Here is a 20,649-nt window from a genome sequence, read left to right as displayed (position 1 = left end):
ATAACAAAAATAAGGAAAATGTTCGAGTGGAATATCTTTCTTCTTTTGGATGAGACAAGGTAAGGTAAAAGGCACTCATCGTGCCTTCCCAGCTTCAAATTCACTACGAGTGTCGTAGCGCGTAACAATAAAGCTCGGGGGTTGTGCGCAGCCAGGAGGTGCGAAGCGAGGAGGCTGTGCGAGGTGCGGACTAGCCGCTATAAGAGGGACGCCGTGCGTCGCGACGCCATCAGAACACCTGCCGCGCTCGGCCTGAGCTCGCCGCAACCCCCACGATCTCTTACGCCGCCACTTCAATCTCTCCACCGCAAGTGATCGAGAAACGAGGGAGGCCGCGATTCAGTCACGAGACTCGAGAGCGAGAGAAAGAGAGAAAGAGAGAGAGAGAAAGAGTCTCCAGTTCTTACTCGGCTCGCGCGTCGTCGCCTGTTTTCGTTTCTTTCTGATCTCACCGTTGCTGAGACATGTTCTCCAAGTCGATTTCAACATCGATCTTCCTGGTCATCGTTATCGTCGTCCTCGTCGGCGCGACGTTTCACGTTGCGAGAGCAGCGATCGGCAACGATCACCGTCAGCAACAGGTATTTACCTCTCTGCATCTCTTTAATATACACTTGTTTGAAAAAAACTTGTTTAAAATATTATAATTTAAGATATATTACATATAAACATACAAAAATGTATAATTTGAAAAAAATATATTCTTGATAATAAAATTAAAATCAGAATAATCGTAATATTGTTTTAAATTAAAAGAAACATTGCGATACTTTTTCATGAAACAAATATAATTCTTTCAATATTTATTTATTAACATTCGCGCTATTTAAACTTTTTATTTTTACGAAAGAATATTTCAATATTTGTTATTTTAATCTTACTTTTATTTCCATATATTTATTTCATTTTGCAGTTTCATTATATGTCTAATCGTAAAAGCTATTTTTTAATTTTTATTGCGTTATCTGTCAAATTAATTTTCAAATGAGTGACGATTGAATTAAAGATAATGAATAAAGTTGAATTTAATTAAAATAAAAATGTAATATCTCTTAAGAAGAATATACTACGATCGTACTAACATTATTAAAACGATAATTTTTATTTATGTATACATCATGAGAGAAGTCATTAAAAAGTGACAATTGGAATAAAATAAAATATATTATGATTTGAGTACATCACAAGTGATTTAATTAAAAATATTTAAAAATTCGTATAAAGTAATAAAGTATTTCAAATCTCAAGACATCTCAAACTCTCTGAATGGACGTACCATTTTAATATATGATAATTATTTGCCACCTTCTTTCTTTATTTCTATCAAAAATAATTGATTCAAAGAAAAAAATTGATTCATTTAAGAACTTTGGTTTTAGCGTAACAAATTCTATGGAAATATAAGAAAATTGCTTTTACAGGACATCACGGAGTATGATAAAGTTATCGTAGATTGCTTTCGCAATCAAAAACTCTTCCTCGAGAAAATTAATTGTCTAATTGACTTAGATTTTTTTTACTAAAAGTTTGACCAACGATTGATCGATGACTCAAATGTTATACAGTGACATTTTCGAAAATATATGTTTAAGACATGATTATATGCTTGTGTTTTATATAATAATTTATATAATATACTAATAAACGTTAATAAGATTTTTAAAACAGTTAAATAGGATAGAGACTTACCAATATTAAAATAAAACTAAAGAAAAATAAAAAAAAAAGTGTTTATGTGAATCAGTGCGGAAGTTGATGCGCAACAATTTAATCAATTAACATTGTGTAATTGACCGATACATAAAATTTTCGTTAATTTTTGCTTTTGTATGTCAACAATGTGATTAGTAATTGCTTTCTTTCGGACACGTTTTCACTTATTTTCAAGTCATCAATGATATCGCATTGATAAAGTTAGTAGATAATAGCAAAATAGCGGCGGCACGATCAGCATCATTAATTCATCACAGATAGTAACCAAGTTGTTTGGCCAGATGAAACAAGAACATGTTCGCTTGTAATATGTTAAAATTAGATATACTATTAAATGGATAAAATGACAAGCAGTATACGAAACTCACTCATTACTCACTTGTTAGTAAAATATCAACAATCAAATTAAGAATCTCCTAGTGAAAGAAAGAAAAGACGTTTTCTGACAAATTCAAATACATTATTGCGAGGAATATTGACGCCAGATTAGTTTTTCAATATGTTTTCGATGTATTTGGCCAAACACCTTGAAATCGAGTGGTTACTATCTCGGATTCATGATGGTCATGGGCCGTCGCTTTTTCGTATTCCACTATTTATCAGTGCGATACTGTTGAGAATGACTAACTTTATCAATGCGATATCGTTGAGAATGACTTGAAAATAAATGGAAACATGTTCGGAAAAAAGCGATTATTTACACGTAAGAAGGCGAGCATTAACGAAAATTTTACGCATCGAATTTTATGTTAATTACTTAATTGCACAAATTGATAAAATCGTTGCGCATCAACTTCCGCTGATGCGCCGACTCGTATAATTTCTTTTTTACTCTTTTCTTTAGTTTTAAAAAAATTAAACAATTTAATTACACATATAAAAAGAATAATTAAAGTAATACTTAATTTACAAAGGACACTACAAAGAATAAAAAAGAATTAACTTCTTTTTTATCGATTTAAGTAAATCATTCTTAATCTGATATTAAAAAGTAATCACGTAAAATAAATTAGAAGGTAAAAAAGAGAATTTCCAGAACTAATTGTAAGAGAACGTTGAGAACTTTTTAACTTGTACTACAAGTGACGTCATTTGCTAACTTGTAATGAGTTTTGATTCTCTATCTACAAATAAGTCACTCTCATTAGCTATAATACTTGAGATTTTTATTTCTTTCATAGGAAAATGGAAATAACCGAGAGTCACCGCATCAAAGACGTTAACTTAATTAGCTCAAGTTTCTTGCAGTATTTTATAATAAATAAAGCACGTGTCTTTAGTACGGCTTTATTAGAATTTTTACCGAGAAGAGGTCGCACGAGCGAGAAAATTTTTACTCCACATTACTTTGCCACTGAATATTTAAATGTTATACAACTATTCTTAAATGATACGTTGGCACAAAACACAAAGGAGAAAATAAAATTGAATTTATCGCTAATAAAATCGCTAACGTGCGTGATGCTTAACTTGATAACGACAGTGCAACTCCTTGTTCCGTCTTATTCAAATAAGACAGAAAGGGTATTCAAAAAGGAAAAGATACGAAAACGTCCAAGTATATCCTATATTACGATAGCAGGGACCTCGCGTGTCACATTAACGACGTGCGATAATTATCTTAGCGCGCCCGTATTGCCAATTGCGATTCGTGCCGGGGCCATCATTCAGACAGGGAGACTTTGGCAATTACTCTCGAGACAGGTTTATCTGACAGGCGGGAACGTATAGTTTTCGTAGCGGCTCCCACATCCGCTAGCGACAGTCGAGAAATAATGTTAATTGAATAACGGATTTTTCGTTTCGCAGACGCGCAAAGAGTACAGCTTGGTAGCAATGCTGGGTTTGCACCCGGTGGAAAATGCAATTTACGCGATTTTTGCACGCGCGGCGCGGCGCGGCGCGCCGCGGCGCGATCTGTATCTGTATGTGCAGGCTGAACGAGGCGCATCGCGAAACGCTCTATACGAGAGCTGTCCTGTTCAAGTCGTTTATTTTATCGGTTGGACTTTTTAATCGGATTTTGCATCTGCGGTTCAGATTCTCGTAATTATTTTTTATTGCGCGCAATTGACCAGCGTGCAATTTTGCGATACTTCTCTACCTCTTCATGCATATAGAAACGAACACGCGAAACTAATAGAAATGTGATGTTGCTCGTTGAGAATTACGTTAAGAGAGATATTTTACGAATAAAACGTGGTTCCATTTTGCTTTACCAAATAGCAAGTATAATTTACAAACGCCAAGCGCATTTAGTTCAGCGCAAATTTATTTGGACTTTAGAACACTACTTGAAAATAATATTGTGTTACGTAGTTATTTGTGCCGCGCTTTGGGTGTTTGTTGACAATAATAACCTTTAGATCAAATTAAAATTTATTATTGCGAATACCAAAGCAAACACACACAAGCATTGCATATTCATCGATTCAAAGATCGCAGCGAGACTCCGACTAATAAAAATAAAATGATCGATTGCACGATGAAGTAATGTAAAAGCGCACAAGCTTATTCGAATGCTTAATGTGATGAAGAAGCAAGGAAAACGCATATAGATTGGACTTTGGCAAACTTCAATCGTTATATTACGCGAAACTTGTTGCATATTAAGCTGCCAAAGGGAAAATATCAAGTTTTCTCAATACACGGAAAGTCCTTCGATCTATAAGCAGATGGTCACGATAAAATGCGGTTGATATTCCAGCTAAAATTGCTTTACTTTGCAAGAAATATGTACTTTGAACGCACATATTTTCAAAAAATATTTCTGATATTAGCGCACACGCGCTTAATCAAAATTGCGAAACGTAAAAAGGAATTTAAGCAAACGATTTTATATTGCGTGCTGTGCGCTATACATTTTTATTATAAACTAAAGATATTTTATACGCGAACGTGGAATGTGTGAGTTTCAAGTTTATTTGACCGCGATATTTTTTTCTACGCGTAATATTATTGTTATCAATACGAACGTTTCATTGTTTAAATGTCTCATTATTTTCTACTGCAACTATTTATATTGTTTTGTTCGCGCGTCACTTTTCGTTCGCTCTTTCCGTGCATCTTGTATATATAATACGTTATAAACGCGCATTATAAATATGTCGTAATCGTTTAACGCGAGGAGTTTGTGCTTCGCGAACGTCTCCGTTCTCTCTCTCTCTCTCTCTCTCTCTCTCTCTCTCTCTCTCTCTCTTCTGTACACGTGTCTGACGTGTCACGCAATAATTCAAAAATTTGCAACGATCGTTTATACGCGTACACACGGTACGAACGAACAAGTGACAATTAGTTGTTCAATTTCTTCTTTGGAATTTCCTCAGCACATAGTGTCAGCGCTGCCTAATATTGCGTACGTGAGAATTTAAACAGAAATATTTGTCGATTAATTTGAACAATTTGAATAATTTCGACAATGAGTCACGCGTGTCAGTTGAGCGAAGGACGTGAATTTCATCGTGTTTCTCATCGAATGTGTTAACATCGTTAACATTCCCAATATTTGTTTTTTCCTTTGTAAAACGCTAAGGATGGCTCAAAGCGAAGCCGCAACGCATCTCTATGCGCTATTAATTTTCAAAGATATGTATTAGTTTTACGACAAATTAAATATAATCTGCGCACGCGCGCATGCCTCTTATAGCTGCCCTTTTAGTTCTTTCTAATTATTTCAATAATATAGCGTACTATTTTTTTTCTTTTTTCAGATAACGAATGAAGCAGTTGCCAACATCTTGGCTTATGAAGCGGGACCGAAAGCTTCATTCGAAGTACCGCGCGAACATTATCGGCCGATTACAGGTAGGCAAACGAAATATAATAAATAATACGTTATGTTGTAGCATATAAATGCAGATAGAAAATATTTCAAGTCGGACAATAAATTATTTAGATTGCTTTCTCCGTTTATTACTTCGATTGTTCTCATACATTGAGAAAAAAAGTTACTAAATTTTAATAAATGTTTGTTTAGTACACTAAAGTATCACTAAAGTAATTTAATTATCTTTTTTTTATCAAATAAACATTTATGTGCCGTAAGTAAATATTTTATTGCAAGTATTCAAATAAATTTTTTTTCTCAGTGTACAATAAAAGTTGGAAAAAGTAATTTTATTTTAAGTTGCGCAGAAATAAATTGCATTAAAGTAATTGTTTGCCTGCTGACTGTTTGAAATGTTATACCTGCATAACCTTTTACGTTGTAATCTTACATTAAGCTATGCGTGTTCAAACGGATGTTTGCGTATCCATCACGCTATCGATGCTCAACGAACACCGCGGCGCTTGTACATATAATGTTCGCATAATTGAAACTAGTAGCAATATTTTGTTAATTTACCATTAATATCATCGTAAAATGCGAACAAAATAATCTAGACAAAAAGATATTTATTATAACAATTCATTATGAGAAGTAATTTCACGTAATTTCTTCTTTTGATAATTACTTAAACCGAAAATAATTTACGTGTAGAAGAAGAAAAGAGTAATTATTTTCTGGTCTTTTATTCTCATCTTTTATCATAGTTGAGAGTAAAATGCAAGCAGTACCTACGTAAATTGATAGGTTTCACAGTTTCAGTATGAAAATGTTTAAATACAATAAAGGTATTTTAATTTGTAGCAGTAAATTTAATTAGAGAAGCATCTTAAAAAGAATCGTCAAATGCGATTGAAGAAACTGTTTCCACCATTCAATTTTAAAGCCATTGAAGAATTTGTCTTTGAAACATTTCTTAATTGGATATTATATATAAATTTCGTATAATTCCATTTAATGAACTACTTAAATTCCATTTTAAGCTACTTATAACCATGTTAATCCGTAATAAAATGATTAGAAGCAGTTGTGATTCAAGTGTTTTGGTTGTGGAAGTGTATTGCACGCTTGTAAGCTTCGTAATTGAGGCGTTTGATACGATAATTGCGTTATTGCACAAAATTGAGTTAATGGATGGTTCATGCAGTTTCCGCAACAGTAGCAACCGAACTAGTTTATAATTTCCGCATATTCTGTATTACACAGTAGTTGTGTGATTGCATTCCGAATCGCGTCCAAATGTGATTAAGAGCTGGAATTTAAATTAGATTTTATCTAGTTTTACCAAAATTAAAATTAAACTTTTATTCAAACAACTTAGATTAAATATATAATGACGTTTTATCTTCCAGATTTAGCATAATTATGTTTTATAAAAAGAGTCACGTCCGCGCGCACATATATTTTTCCTTTCTGTAGAAAAACTGGAGCTCAGTTTTCACAATTTCGATAATTAAAATTTTTAACAACTAATTGTTAAGATTAACTGTACTAATGTGATGGGGGGTGCATTCCGTTTCACGCATGATGCATCATTTATCCTTTTTTAATATTCAGTGAATAATAAGGAAACGGAACGTACCTAAAGAAAATCGTTGTCTAACATTTTCATGTCAATTTCTCTGTAATAAGTGAAAAACAACTATTGTAGTCAATTTGCCTCGATAGCAGAGTAAATTGGCACATGTAAGTTGCCTATACGACAAATTCCGTATTAAATTAATAAAAACGTAATAAAAATAAAAATCAGATTTCAAATATATGTATTTCTTGGTGAATATTGTAAACATCTTTTAAAGTTATTTTGTGATAATCAAATAGCAAAATATTGTTACAAAAAAAAACAAATTTAAACTATTTTAAATGTGTCTTGCTTCAATAGAAAAATATTAAATTTAAAGCGCATTGTTAGAGTTAAATTGAATGTTTTCACACACTTCTTACCTGTGCGCGAGCTAAGCTTGCCTTAAATATGATTAACATACAGTTCTACATACGTTTGATTTCAATCATTTTATTACCCAGATAGCAAAACCTGCAAAACAAATTTTAAATAGATTATACCATCAATTTTTGATGGTAAAAAAGAAACAATTAAATTGCAAACAAAATCTGAAATATCCGATGACGTCGGCAAAAATAGGACGAAGCCTGCTAGCGTGCTGTATGTCATAGATTGGCGACAGAAATTAAGGATTGCAAAGTTTCCAAATTTACAGCTCGTGCTCATTTTCTAATATCAGTTTGTCAATATACAATAATATAAAATATAACGTTTCTGCAATAGTACAGCAACATTACAATTTCAGCGATATCGCCGAAACATTACTAAGCCGCAACATTACTTGCCGCAACATTGCTAGACTGTTCTGTGCTGTATAAGTATCATCAGATTGCTCACATGCGCAGGCCTGCTCAATTTCTGCAGCCAATCTGTTGACATAACATATCAGCATGCTTGGTCGACAGATCCTGCTAATGCGCTTACAGATGGTTATGGTTCTATAGTCAGATCTAATTGAATTTACTGCCAATCTGCGAGCAGACTATGTGCAGTTTGGGTTATATTATTTTTACTGTTACAAATTACTGTTTTTATTTAAAATAGCATTTTACATAGTAACAGAAGCTTTTCTTTTAACTAATAATCTCGCTAATAATTATGTGACTTACAAGAAACAAATCCGGAAATTCAGAAAATTCTGAAATTTTTTGTACGCATAAAAGAGTTCATTCATAACACAAAAATATTTTTTGTTTATGCCCGTTTTTAGTTTTAGGGGGTGAAACACCCTTTTGAAAAAAATTGATTGTTTTTTTTGCAAGCAATTATCGTCGAAACTATAAGAGATAGAAAAAAATGTTCTAAATAAAAGTTAAATGGCTTAAAAAGTACTTTACAAAAATAATTTAAAAAAATTATTGTTATTTTTTATACTTTTCCTACTACTTCAGATTTGTTTAAAAAAATTTTTTAATATTTTAATGACAAAATCAAAGCTTATTTTTATCGAATCCATCCATATATAATAAAGTATCGTTCCAATGTACCATTCTTGAAAAATAATAACGAAATCCTTATATATGCACACTATACGTACACCTAGCAACTTTGATTCCGTCCATGGGAAAATTTTCCAAACTGAGAAGTCGCTATCTTTCTACATAATCGCAGTTCGTGATTAATGTAACGACTAGAGCTTATTGGTCGTTACGATAATCATGAACTGTAAGTATGTAGAAAGATAGCGACTTCTCAGTTTGGAAAATTTCCCCAAGGACAGAATTAAAGTCGCTGGGTGTACACACCTGTCTGTGCGCTCGATTTTTCCGCGTTGGAACGGATTCGTCCCATACGTATCGCTAATCGCGTATTACGCGAAAAAGCATTGAAGGCAAATCAGTATAGTAAAATGAATATTAAAAGAGTTTTTTAAAAATAATAATAATAGTAATAATAATAATAATCAAAATAATAAAATAATAATGAGTATTTTAAACTCGACTGCTAAAATCAGTTAAATAGTTTTGGCGATGTGAAATGTGTACGTAATACTTTGGACAATTAAAAACGAGTTATGAATAAAGAAATTATTACTTTTGTAAAATATCGTTTATTTAATTTGAACTGTACAACAGCTGATTGCAATGGTCAATATATTATATTGACAAATGTTAGGCAACCCAAAAGTTCATTAAACTTAAAAATATTATGTGCAAGTAGAATAATTCAAAAAATTATTTTTTGCTCGTATCAAATTACAGCTTTAGGGAATGAAATCACTCCTCGAAGAAAATGTACATTTTCTTTTCAGCGAAATAACTACCAAGAATGGTGACACGTATAAAAAAATGTTTAAACGGAAGTTGCATCTCATTTTATTTTTTGCTCTATGGCTCTACCAACTGCATATAGATAAGAATGAAAATATTCGTGTTGTTCAAGTTATCTCTGTCACCAACTCTTAAAATTAAATTTTTATTCTTCGTATATTTATTTATATAATGAAAATCTCTATACCTCTTTCCATACTTTTCATAATCATTTTTTGTGATATCTTTTATAAATAAAAGAAAAATTAAGTTTATCGAATATTTAAAATCTGTCTAGCGGATTTATTATTCAAATGATTTCAAACAGAGATATTTAATTATTATTAATATATATTTCACATACCTTTCAATTATTTAAGCACGACAATATTATATGTATACTGACGACGACATAAAAGATGAAACTAATTAAAATAAATCATTAACGTATGTAAAGCATAACAATAGTAACGTACATTACTTTACATGCTATTTTATTACATTATTATGCAAACCGCGCGATGAATTTGATTTTTCTTTCATTTATAAAAGATATCACAAAAGATGAAGATTTGAGCCTAGAGCGCTCAATAAATGACGATATCATCATTATCATATATCTCTCTCTCTCTCTCTCTCTCTCTCTCTCTCTCTCTCTCTCTCTTTCAAGTTGAAGAACATTCCCCTTTCTAAAAAAGACACGTAAAGAATATATCTAAATTATTATAGTCGCTTTTCCGCGATGCCGATTGGTTCTCTCGCTGCACTAGACTGCATTGGAACGTTCCTTGTTGCCTTTCGCTAACATTGCTTTCAAACATATACCTATTTCATTTTAAGTGTACATACACTAATTCAGGGAGTTCAGGAACAGAAAACAAACGGAATGTGTATTGAAAGGTTAATAGTGTAATATCAAATTTGTAATTTGTACGAAATTATATAATATTAAAAGCTTTGTAGCACGCATAGTACACGACTGTTTTGTCTAGTCTAGTGCATCAAAATATAAATGTTTATACGTATATATAATAATCACGCATATAAATCAAAAAAGCTTTTAGTATTTTCTCATCGTCACATTCGAAATTAATCATACTACGATTGGTAACGTTTGGCATGAGATGATATAAAATCCAAAATAAATGAAAGTCCTCCCGCAGCATCAATATTATTGAATTTTTCACATTTGTAACATACACCGTTCTATATTTTCCACATAAAAATATTAATGTGCTACCAGAATTTTTTAAATATAAAACATTAATAATTTTAATATAAAATATCTTAATATAATTGATGTATAAACTCTATAATATTGTATATAAAAATTCTTTTCTATAATAACTCTATTATTGGGTTTCACATTATTAAAAAATTTTCAAGATATTTCTATAAAATTCATGCTTTTGTATGCTGTAAACCACATTTGCGTGCAATTTTTATTTCATATCGTGGAATTTTGCATAGTTTGTAAAAAATTTTGACGTTTGACAGATTTTTTTTACAAAATTTGCAAAGCTCTGTGGTGTAAAATAAAAATCTCACAGAAATGCGGTTTACAGCATTCAAAAGTATGAATTTTTACTTTTAATTTGCGTACTTGTTGAGCATTGTACAATTTTTATTCACCGAGTTATTCAACATTGAAGCAAAAAGGCCATTTTTTAATTATTTTATTCAATGTTGAATAATTCGGTGAAAAAAAATCATACAACGCTCAAATGCGCAAATGAAAGATAAAGATTCGCGCTTTCGAATGCTATAAACCGCATTTGCGTGCAATTTTTATTTTACGCCGCGCCGTAGAGCTTACAAAGTTTGTAAAAAAATTCGAGATTTGACGCATTTCCATTTGAATCCGCGTAACTTCGTAAACAATTTGTAAATCGTTTAATGACTTATTAATCTCGAAATTAGAGATTTCAAGCTTTAAAATGCTTTTTTAAACATTTTTTTACGATCGTTTTTGACAAAGTTACACTGTCTTGAATTTCACTTATATTTGAGAGTCAGAATAGATGATGCTTTAATTTTGCTGTCGAGTATATTTGGCCAACGTAAAATATTTTTACTTTTTTAGATATGTAGTAAAGTTATATTAGATTTGGTTATACTTACTAAGCATTTAGAAAAATAAAATTATTTTTGAGCATTATTTTTTAATCATTTTAAAGAAAATAATGAAAAAATAATCGAAAACAAAAAAGACCCATTTTGGTAAATTTAAAAATATATTTTAAAAAATTTATATTAAAAAAAATTGTAAAACGGTCTTCCTGGGTTCATTTTACAGGACAAAACATTTCGATTATCTGAGTTGATTTTTCTCAAAGATTCCTTTATACTAGAAAATAAAGTAGGAAATTTAAGAAAGATTTTAAAAAATCAAAAATTTTGCAAATAAAATTTTTTTGATGATAAGAAAGCCTTCTTCGGTCGTAGCTAGATCTTAGTGTCTATATTTATTCGTGTGATTTTATACACTTTTTCGAATTTAACCAGAATGTGCGCCGAATTGTTTTTCCTGTCGTAACACAGCATGTCGAATAAGAATTAGTAATATCACAATTTTTATTAAATTAATTAATTTAATATAATAATTGATGCTAATTTGTATCTATATACCCATTTCCTCCTAAAAACAATTCGGTGCATTCTGGTTGAATTTGAAGAATTATATAAAATCACATGAATAAATATAGGCACTAAGATATAGCTACAACTGAAGAAGGCCTTCTTATAATCATTGTGTTGTTACATTATCGGTCCAAAACATATCTCTACTTAAAAATTTTTTTATAATAATACCTCACTAAAACACCGAAAATGTTGTAGATTATTGTTTAAAAATTGTTCGGTCCACTGAAGAAAAGAATTTGTAAAAGCTACCAAATGTTGAATGAAATAATGCCAATTAAATATTTGATTAATATCACCAAAAATAATTTTACTTTTCTACACGTTTAGCAAGTATTATCCAATGTAGTAATGTTTAAATTTATTTCATCCAACATTTGGTAGCTATTACCAAAACAACTCTTTCTTTCAATATCCTTATCTTTATCCTGCGTAGGATATTTGCAAAGCATTGAAATATAATAAAAAAATTTCTGACTCACCAACCCGATGCGTATGGGAGCGGAGTTACTCGTTGTCAGCCACGATGCTGCGGTGATACTGTGACACACAAACATAAGATTTAAATTAGTTCTCTCGCTGCGCCAACTTCTTAAGCGGCTGTCATCGCGAAGATCGCGTGTTTTAACTATGTATATTGAAGGATTAATAGTATAATATTAAATTTGTAATTTGTATGAAATTATGTAATACTAAAAGCTTTGTAGGGCGCGCGTAATCCACGTCTATTTTGTCTAGTAATATAAATTTTGAAACATTCAAAATAAAATTAGAAATATACTTACCTTCTTTTGAATTAAATTTTTTCCTTTTCTTATTCTAATACTTATATGAATTAAATAAAACTTTAAGATTAGTAATTATGTATATGTTATAAAAGAGATATTATGCGATAACTTTTTCATTGTTTCTTTCATAAGTACATAAACGAAACGCAATATTATCTTGTGCTAACTTGCCCCAGTCTCCCCTATCTTTTAATATAAGAATATTTGTTATTTTTATCAGTAAATCTTGAAATATTATAGTTATATATAATAATAGCCTATCAGAATCGATAGAAAGCATACTTATATAGATAAACTTGTGTAAGATTTATAGACATTATTAAATATACATATACATAATAATAATTGTTCAATTATTTAATTAGATTATTGAGACATGTGTTTCGATATAAAATATAAACATAAGAAACTGCTTAAAATTCTGGTTTTATTTTACTAGATATTATTTTACGATAATTCTCAAAATTTATGTACGTATAATATGTAAATAACATTAATGTAGAAGTATGCAAAAATTAATCAGATCACGAAATAAAAAAAGTTGTGAAAACTTTGTCATACTATTTATGAATGATTTTTTCTGTGCAATGTGCTAAATTATAATTTAAAATACAATTTAATGAAAAAACACTTGCAGGAATCATTGATAATTAGAATCTAATTATTAATATTCTGTTACAGACTGTATGTTTGTTACATCAGAAAGTGGGCCATTCTCTTATATATCGTCAACCAATGATGACAATGTTTGTGGAATATACTTTCTAACTGATCCTGATCGTGTAGTAGAAATACATTTCCATAGCTTCGACGTTCCTTGCGATCATCGTGGACTTCTGGCAGTACGTAATTATTATATATAATTATTTTTTAAGAATATTAATTTTTAATCCAAAATTATCGTCTTTTATTTAAATATAGTTATCTAATTGCACTATAAGAATAAAAATATTTTATTTACGATATAATTTTATTAATAATATTTTATAATTATTTATAATAGAAATACAATTTTAACTACTTTGCGATAGCAATTGAAAGGAAACAATAACAAATGAAAATGATAAATTGTAATTCCTGTTTAAATATATTATAAAATAAAACAGGACTGTTCTATAGAATAACAAATTTATTTCAGAGAATTAGTCCAAAGATATTTATATTTATATATATATATATATATATATATATATATAACCATCTATTATAATCGTATATCAAAATTTATTAAATAAATGCATTTTTACTATTAAAAAATATTTGCAAAATGTTAATAAGAAATAATGTAATATATATTTAAATTGAGAAAATGTTTCTTCGGAGTCACTGTGTGCGTGTGTGTTTTGTGTGCGCGTGCGCGCGCGCGCGCGCGCGTGTGTGTGTGTGTGTGTGTGTGTGTGTGTGTGTGTGACAGAGTAATAGCACAGCACAGACAGAAGTTCATTAATTGCAAAAGTTGTAAAATTCTTGTAAATGTCATAAATAAGTCTTGTGAATCTTTCTGAGAAAGTTAGAACAGAGGGAAATATATATTCCCGTGAAGCACAAATATCTCTACTCCGAAATTGTAGATTGCTCGTTTAAGCTCGTTAATAACAATATTAAGCAAAATTCTAAAATTTAGAAGAACGATATCATAAACGAGTTGTTACAGGATATGTGCCAATTTTACAAGAGCAAAAATTGAATCGCCAAGTTTGTAACCACCTCCCTCCCTTCTCTAACTCTCACTCGTTTCCCCTGTTACTATTAATGGAAAACTCCTGTAGAGTAAATCCGGATAATCCTATGATAGCAGTATACATCATGTGCCGCGATTGCACAAAAGTCAATATTAAAGAAATACTGTTAAAGCTTTTAACGGTATAAAAAATAAATATTGTTCACCGCGTTTTTGTAAAATGTAATTTTCCAACACAAATATAATTTTCAAATAACTCAAATTCTGTGAATGTTTGACAATTTTTTTTCAATTTTTCGTAGACCACTTTTTTAAACTGAAAAGAACATATAGTACTTTTTATTACAGATTTGGATTTAAAAATATAAGAAACTTTGGTATCAAACATTTTTTCTAATAAAAAAATATTTCTCCATTAATCTTTTATTTAAATTTGTTTTTTTATTACCTTTATTTTTAACATAATTTTAAAATTAATAGAAACATTTCGAGAAAAGAAATTTAAGATAAAAGTTTCTTATGTTTTTTACGTATAATCAGAGTCAAAACTGCAATAAAAAGAACATGTTACATTTAAAAAATAAAAAATTTTAAATAGTTTATTTTCAGTCAAAGTTGAAAATATATATTATCATTCAATAGTCTATCTGATTTATTTTATTAACTTGAAATGAAAACATACACTTTATAAAGTACACCGTAATACTAATAATTATCATAATATTTATTAACTACATTTGTAGAATTTAAGATTGTTCATAAAAAAGTTTATATATTTTTGTGATAAATTAGATTTAACTATAGCTTTACTTAAATGTTATAAATATTGTAAATTATATATGCTGTAAAACGGACTTGGTAAATCGAAAAGTACTTCTGCTTGAACGATTCAGTGATATTGTTTTACGATGAGCAAACGTAAATCTTTAATTAATCATTATTTGAAAGGTAATCGACGGTTGGGAATTGAACGGCGAAATATTTCCAAGCGAGAACGACCATTCATTATCGATGAAAGAAAGGATGAGCGAGTTCTGCGGTAAGAACAGATGGTACAAGAAGACTTTTACGAGTTCGCAGAACGCTGCACTTCTCCAATATAGAGTACCTTTACGTGGGAAGGGCTTTGTCGTATCTGCGAGATATCCAAAAAATCCGAGACGTAAGTATTATTGCTTGAACATGGTATGAATTTTGAAAAAGATGCTTAACTTTTAAAAAAATATTTTTATAATATTTTTATTGTTAAAAAGATGTACGTCTCTATGAAAGAATGTAATCAGTTATTTTTGAAAAGATGTTCAAAACAAAGAGTGATAAAATTATTTTCACTAAACGATTACTAAAATTAAATAATAATTTTGCTATATAAAATGTTGTTTTTATATTTGTTCACGTTTTATTCAGATTATATTATTAATTATGTCTTAATAATTAATAAATAATTGTAAAATTACATTTTATTTTTAATATTAAGTTAAAATAAAATGTGTTATTTCTAATAGAAGTTTTTCAAGAATTTTTTTAAATTGATAATTTTACAATTAACTTTCTATAATTGAGGAAAACCGAGCGTATCACTGAACTTCGGAATAATGAATGTTGAAAAATTAATGCTGTTTCAACCTGTTCTACAGAAAACGACCGTAATGCATTAACATTGCAAATCCGCGGCTATTCATTATTTTAGTCTTATAAGTCGATTACAATGTGTGTACGGCTTCATGCTGTTCTAAGCTCCAATAACACATGCGTCTCAATGTTCTAAATTCTTGTTCTATAGAGATCAGACTGATTAGATTCACCATTTCGTCTGCAACAGATTATGATGGACCGAGGGACTCATAGTCCATAGATGCTCATAAATTAGAACGTGTCAGGTCTGAAATTCTAGAGGGTAATTCTAGAAATTGGAATATATCATACTTCCTTTTTAAATAAAAAGGAGAAGAATGGCACGAGCAAATATTGCGATTTAATGAGCTTTTCTTCCTAAATAAAAGTCTACTTTTGCAAATAATATTTAAATAGAAGAATAAGTGAAATGTTAATATATCAATAAGAACAGAGGGTGTTATTACGTTTATCAGTTAAAAAAAAACAAATATACAATCCATTTCCAATTGATTTTGATTAAAGCGATAAAATTAACGTGTGTTTTAAACTTTGGTTTTTTTTTTATTTTTCAGCTTGCAACGTCTTGTCGGTCAGCACGACAGATCCATTCACACTTCGTAATTATGGCAGGCGAATTAATTGCACTCTCGTGGCGGTATATCCTGGTGCCGTACGAATAATTGCTCTCGGAATCGGCGGTAGCAACTCACACGGCGTAGTTCACTTAACTGAAACCGGCACTTTACGCAAAGTATGTTGTAAAGTCTCCTTGTTCAATCCGTCGTTGCTTTTTCACATCTTCGATGTTTTATCTCCAATATGCTTGTAGCAGAATCAAGCCAAAGTTACAAAGTAACACAGAGCTAATATAACGAGATTATCAAGATTATTTATTTATTTATACTGTATAAAGTTCAAAAGTTACATTAAATACTTAATTGAGCAAGTACATCTGAAATTAAGTCTATTTGGAATTAAAAGATCTTATTTAAAGGAACAATATTTAAAAACTTTGTATTATACAAAGGTTTTTTCAACTAAAAATATAAGAATAAACTTTTCCCAAGAAAATTGCATTTTTTAAAATTCACATACTTTTTCGCAATGTATATAACTAGCTAGCAAATAGTTTTTCTTAATATGCAATATTTATTCCTAATCGATTTATTTTTTTCAGTGCGACGCGAGAAGTCCGCAGGATCAAGTGCAGATCGGAGGCAGCCACGGTTTTGATACGACAAAATTCGACATAATTGACGCCATTTGTGGCATTGATTCCAAACCCGGTAATAAGTCTTTCATACACGGAATTAACGAGACACGATTGAAAGTGTTGGATTAAAAAAAAAAAAAAAAAAAAACAAACGTTAATTTCATACATTCATATCGCTTTCACTTTTGCAATTTGTGCATGTATCATATACTTGTATCAAGGATCATGCTTATACATATTAAGAGCTTATACATATTCTGCATGTAATTGAACACGTTGCCTATAATTAAAAGTTGACTTTTATATTTTAGATATAAAGGAACTCGTAGAGCACGACATAACAGCGGTACGACTATTATCAAGCGGCTACTACGATAACTCGGTGACAGTGGCAATAAGTCCAATTGTAGACGACAGTCTACTGGATTCCGCTTCCGGTCTTTAAAACGTCTGCTTTGAACATTCTCGTCATCGTCCGCCGCACTCGCTACGCATCTATTCTCAAAGTTTATCTTCGAACATGCGGACGCAATGCCAACATCGGGTTGTGTAAAACATAGCGTATCCCTCCGATAGTTTGCAGATTATTTATGTAATTGTATTACACATGCGTAGAACACAGCGTAGAATATCGTCGTATAAATGTGAGTGAAAGAAGATGAGTTCTATCAAGACTGATTATTCTAATTATTCTTTTCTTTGTCAATGTCATTCTTCTATTTCGTGATATTTCTCATGACAAAATTAATATAATAGATGTTTATCTTTTTACTATCTAATTGACTCTTTTTATCATTAAGTATTAATTTTTACAAATAATAATTAATAATTAATAGTATTATTAAGCGTGCTGTATCCACATAGAATTTTTATTAATGCAGATGCAGATTATATTCAACATTTTATTTTATATTAAATCATAAAATATTTTAAATGCATGAGTCTTTTACTTTTTTTAACATACATTATAATGTCTACATTAATATTACAATGTTAAAATTGCAATTATTTTATTACTAAAATGAACATTTTAAGTGAAACAAATGTGAAATGGTAGGCAGCTTAATATTTATATTTAATATTTACATTTGAGTTAATAAAGTCAAAAAGTAGATATAGCTTAATTGGACACTTTCAACTGTTTCTAGTTAAGAAAACAATAATATTAATTATGTATGTACAACAGTAGCTTTATAAAAGTAAATTTGTGTTAACAATAATAATTTAACAGCAAATATTTGACATATGTAACAAATTAAACATGAAATGTAGAGATAATAAATTGAAATAACCCGATAACAAAATATAATTTAAAAACATTAAGTTTAAAATATTTTTTATCGACAATCATGTAGGAATTATTATAACGATTCGATTTAAAGATGTCTCATTTTGAATGTGGCAAACAATAGTGATCAAAACGTAGCGGATATTAAAAATCGACAAAAAAGATAGATGATAATGCAAGATATTCTGAGACTTTCATTCCTGTCATTGTAATTAAAAAAATTTAGTTTAAAAATACTTATTAATTATTAATTTAAAATATTATATTTTATATAGATTATAAAAATTTGCAGAAGTAGACAAGAAAAACAAAATAATATGATTAAAAAAAGAATACAAATAGAAGATAAATTTAATAATAGCTAATTGCAAAACTTAAAACTTATCATTTCTCATCAAATTTTTTTTTAATTAAAACAATAAAAAAATTTGATGAGAAATGATAAGTTTTAAGTTTTGCAATTAGCTATTATTAAATTTATCCAACTGGTCAAGCTAATAAAAAATAATGAATCAGAGTCTTAATTAAGAGAATCCTAAATATTAATTGCATTACAGAATAAATTAATTTTTGAATGGGTTTGATAGATTACAAAATCCTTTTGTAGAATAAAAGTACGCACTTTTTAGATAGGATGGATTTTACGAGAAAATCAAAAGAATAAAGAAAAACTAACTTTATTATAGTGTTTTGAACAGCTCTTGAGACCAGCTATTAGAATCTATAATAAAAAAAATAAGGCACTCTATTTAAACAAATTTATTTATCCTCCACCTAGCCTTGGCGACTTCCCTCGACGTCAGATTGGTTTTATCAAAAGATAGACCATTTTAAGCTCTAAGTATAACCTTTATCTGAAACAATCTTTTGTAAAACTTATATTTTTCGAAAGGTAAGCCCGTGTACAGTTTTTACTAGATCGAACCATTAAATTATTTATTGTTATTTGCAGACTTTAAAAAAATTTTTTTAAAAATTAAAACAAAATTATAGTGCATTTAATCAACGAAGACTGCGTCAGAAAATTGCAAAACTGTATATTCTGTATACAATTGCAAGAAAAAGAGAAAATTGCAATCCTTCTGTAGAATAAAAGTAGGTATAAAAAAAAACTTAAATAAGACAGATTTTACGAGAAAATCGAAAGAAGAGAAGAAAAAGCCTGAGAATGGACGTCATACGCCATCTCTACAAAGTGAACATACACTACGATGCCAATGTATATACATACAGTCGGTCAATACCTCGGAAAACCGGAAAACACATCAATCGCGTCTGTTGGCACACTTGGCGAAGGGATGAATGCCGAGCGCGCGTACACAAACTTTAAATTTTTCCTATCCTAACGGCTTATGCGCGATTTATCGAGTTGCAATTTATGCGAGCGAAATCAGGACGAGACACAAATACTGAAATGTGAGGGCGAATAAACAGATATAAACTGGCAAATAAATTGACTCACCGTTCGCTGATCGCTCCGTCCAGCTCCGTCCAGCTCCGTCTTGTAGTTTCAGCCGCCGCTTTCGAAGATCCAAGATCCTCCTCCTCTCAATTTATACTTGGCACAAACGCCCGACACTTGGTTTGTTTTCGGCACCCTCGGTACTCGCGTCACGGCCCGTCGAAAACTCGAGATGCGGGATACGGGGCAACGGAGAAGACGCAATTGAACACGCGACGCGACTTTGTGTCGATCGATCATTGTCGTCTGAGCGATACGAAGGATCCAAGATTGTCTTCACGACGATTCGTCTTGATTCATACTTGACACGAACGCGCGAACCTTCGTTTTCGGAACTCTCGAAACCCTCCTCCTGATGCTCACGCGTGTCGGAAACTCGAAATCCGGAGAAGCTGCGATTGAACACGGATTGAACGCGACACGATTTCGCACCGTGCATTCGACACGACGGATGTCGGTCCGAAGACCGACACTTCACTTTCTGCAATTCACGACAACCGACGACAACCGACGACAATCTCGAAACACTCGTACGAGATGACGAGAATATGAGTTGAAATGCGCTGCGACCAGCTGCGACGCACCGCGAACTTCCGCTGTGTTCCACT

At 30.7% G+C, this 20,649-nt stretch overlaps 2 protein-coding genes across 2 annotated transcripts in view; one reads left to right on the top strand and one right to left on the bottom strand.

Moving 5' to 3' along the window:
* The window catches only part of LOC105192912 (alkyldihydroxyacetonephosphate synthase), an 86,245-nt gene extending 65,643 nt beyond the window's left edge, over window positions 1–20,602 (bottom strand). Inside the window, exons 1-2 of the mRNA XM_026134304.2 lie at window positions 20,042–20,602; window positions 12,475–12,532 (exon numbers count right to left, since the gene is read on the bottom strand). The gene's annotated coding sequence lies outside the window, so the exon portion shown is untranslated. The remainder of the gene's footprint in view (window positions 1–12,474; window positions 12,533–20,041) is intronic.
* LOC105192872 (corticotropin-releasing factor-binding protein) lies at window positions 65–17,948 on the top strand. Its single transcript, XM_011157145.3, has 7 exons — window positions 65–581; window positions 5,424–5,517; window positions 13,462–13,622; window positions 15,410–15,623; window positions 16,651–16,829; window positions 17,256–17,364; window positions 17,603–17,948. Exons 1-7 carry the CDS (start codon window positions 465–467, stop codon window positions 17,734–17,736), a joined length of 1,008 nt encoding a protein of 335 aa, XP_011155447.1. The 5' UTR covers window positions 65–464; the 3' UTR covers window positions 17,737–17,948.
* Window positions 20,603–20,649: the final 47 nt, after the last annotated feature.

This window comes from Solenopsis invicta, chromosome 8, assembly GCF_016802725.1.
Source record: "Solenopsis invicta isolate M01_SB chromosome 8, UNIL_Sinv_3.0, whole genome shotgun sequence".
Lineage (NCBI taxonomy): Eukaryota > Metazoa > Arthropoda > Insecta > Hymenoptera > Formicidae > Solenopsis > Solenopsis invicta.
This window is presented reverse-complemented; position numbering and strand designations above follow the sequence as displayed.

Bases quoted from the DNA above. Each gene is read 5' to 3' on its own strand.
- LOC105192872 (XM_011157145.3), top strand. From the start codon at position 465: ATGTTCTCCAAGTCGATTTCAACATCGATCTTCCTGGTCATCGTTATC. The intron at 5,518-13,461 runs GTAGGCAAACGA...ATTCTGTTACAG, and splicing joins ACATTATCGGCCGATTACAG to ACTGTATGTTTGTTACATCA. The intron at 17,365-17,602 runs GTAATAAGTCTT...TTTATATTTTAG, and splicing joins TGGCATTGATTCCAAACCCG to ATATAAAGGAACTCGTAGAG.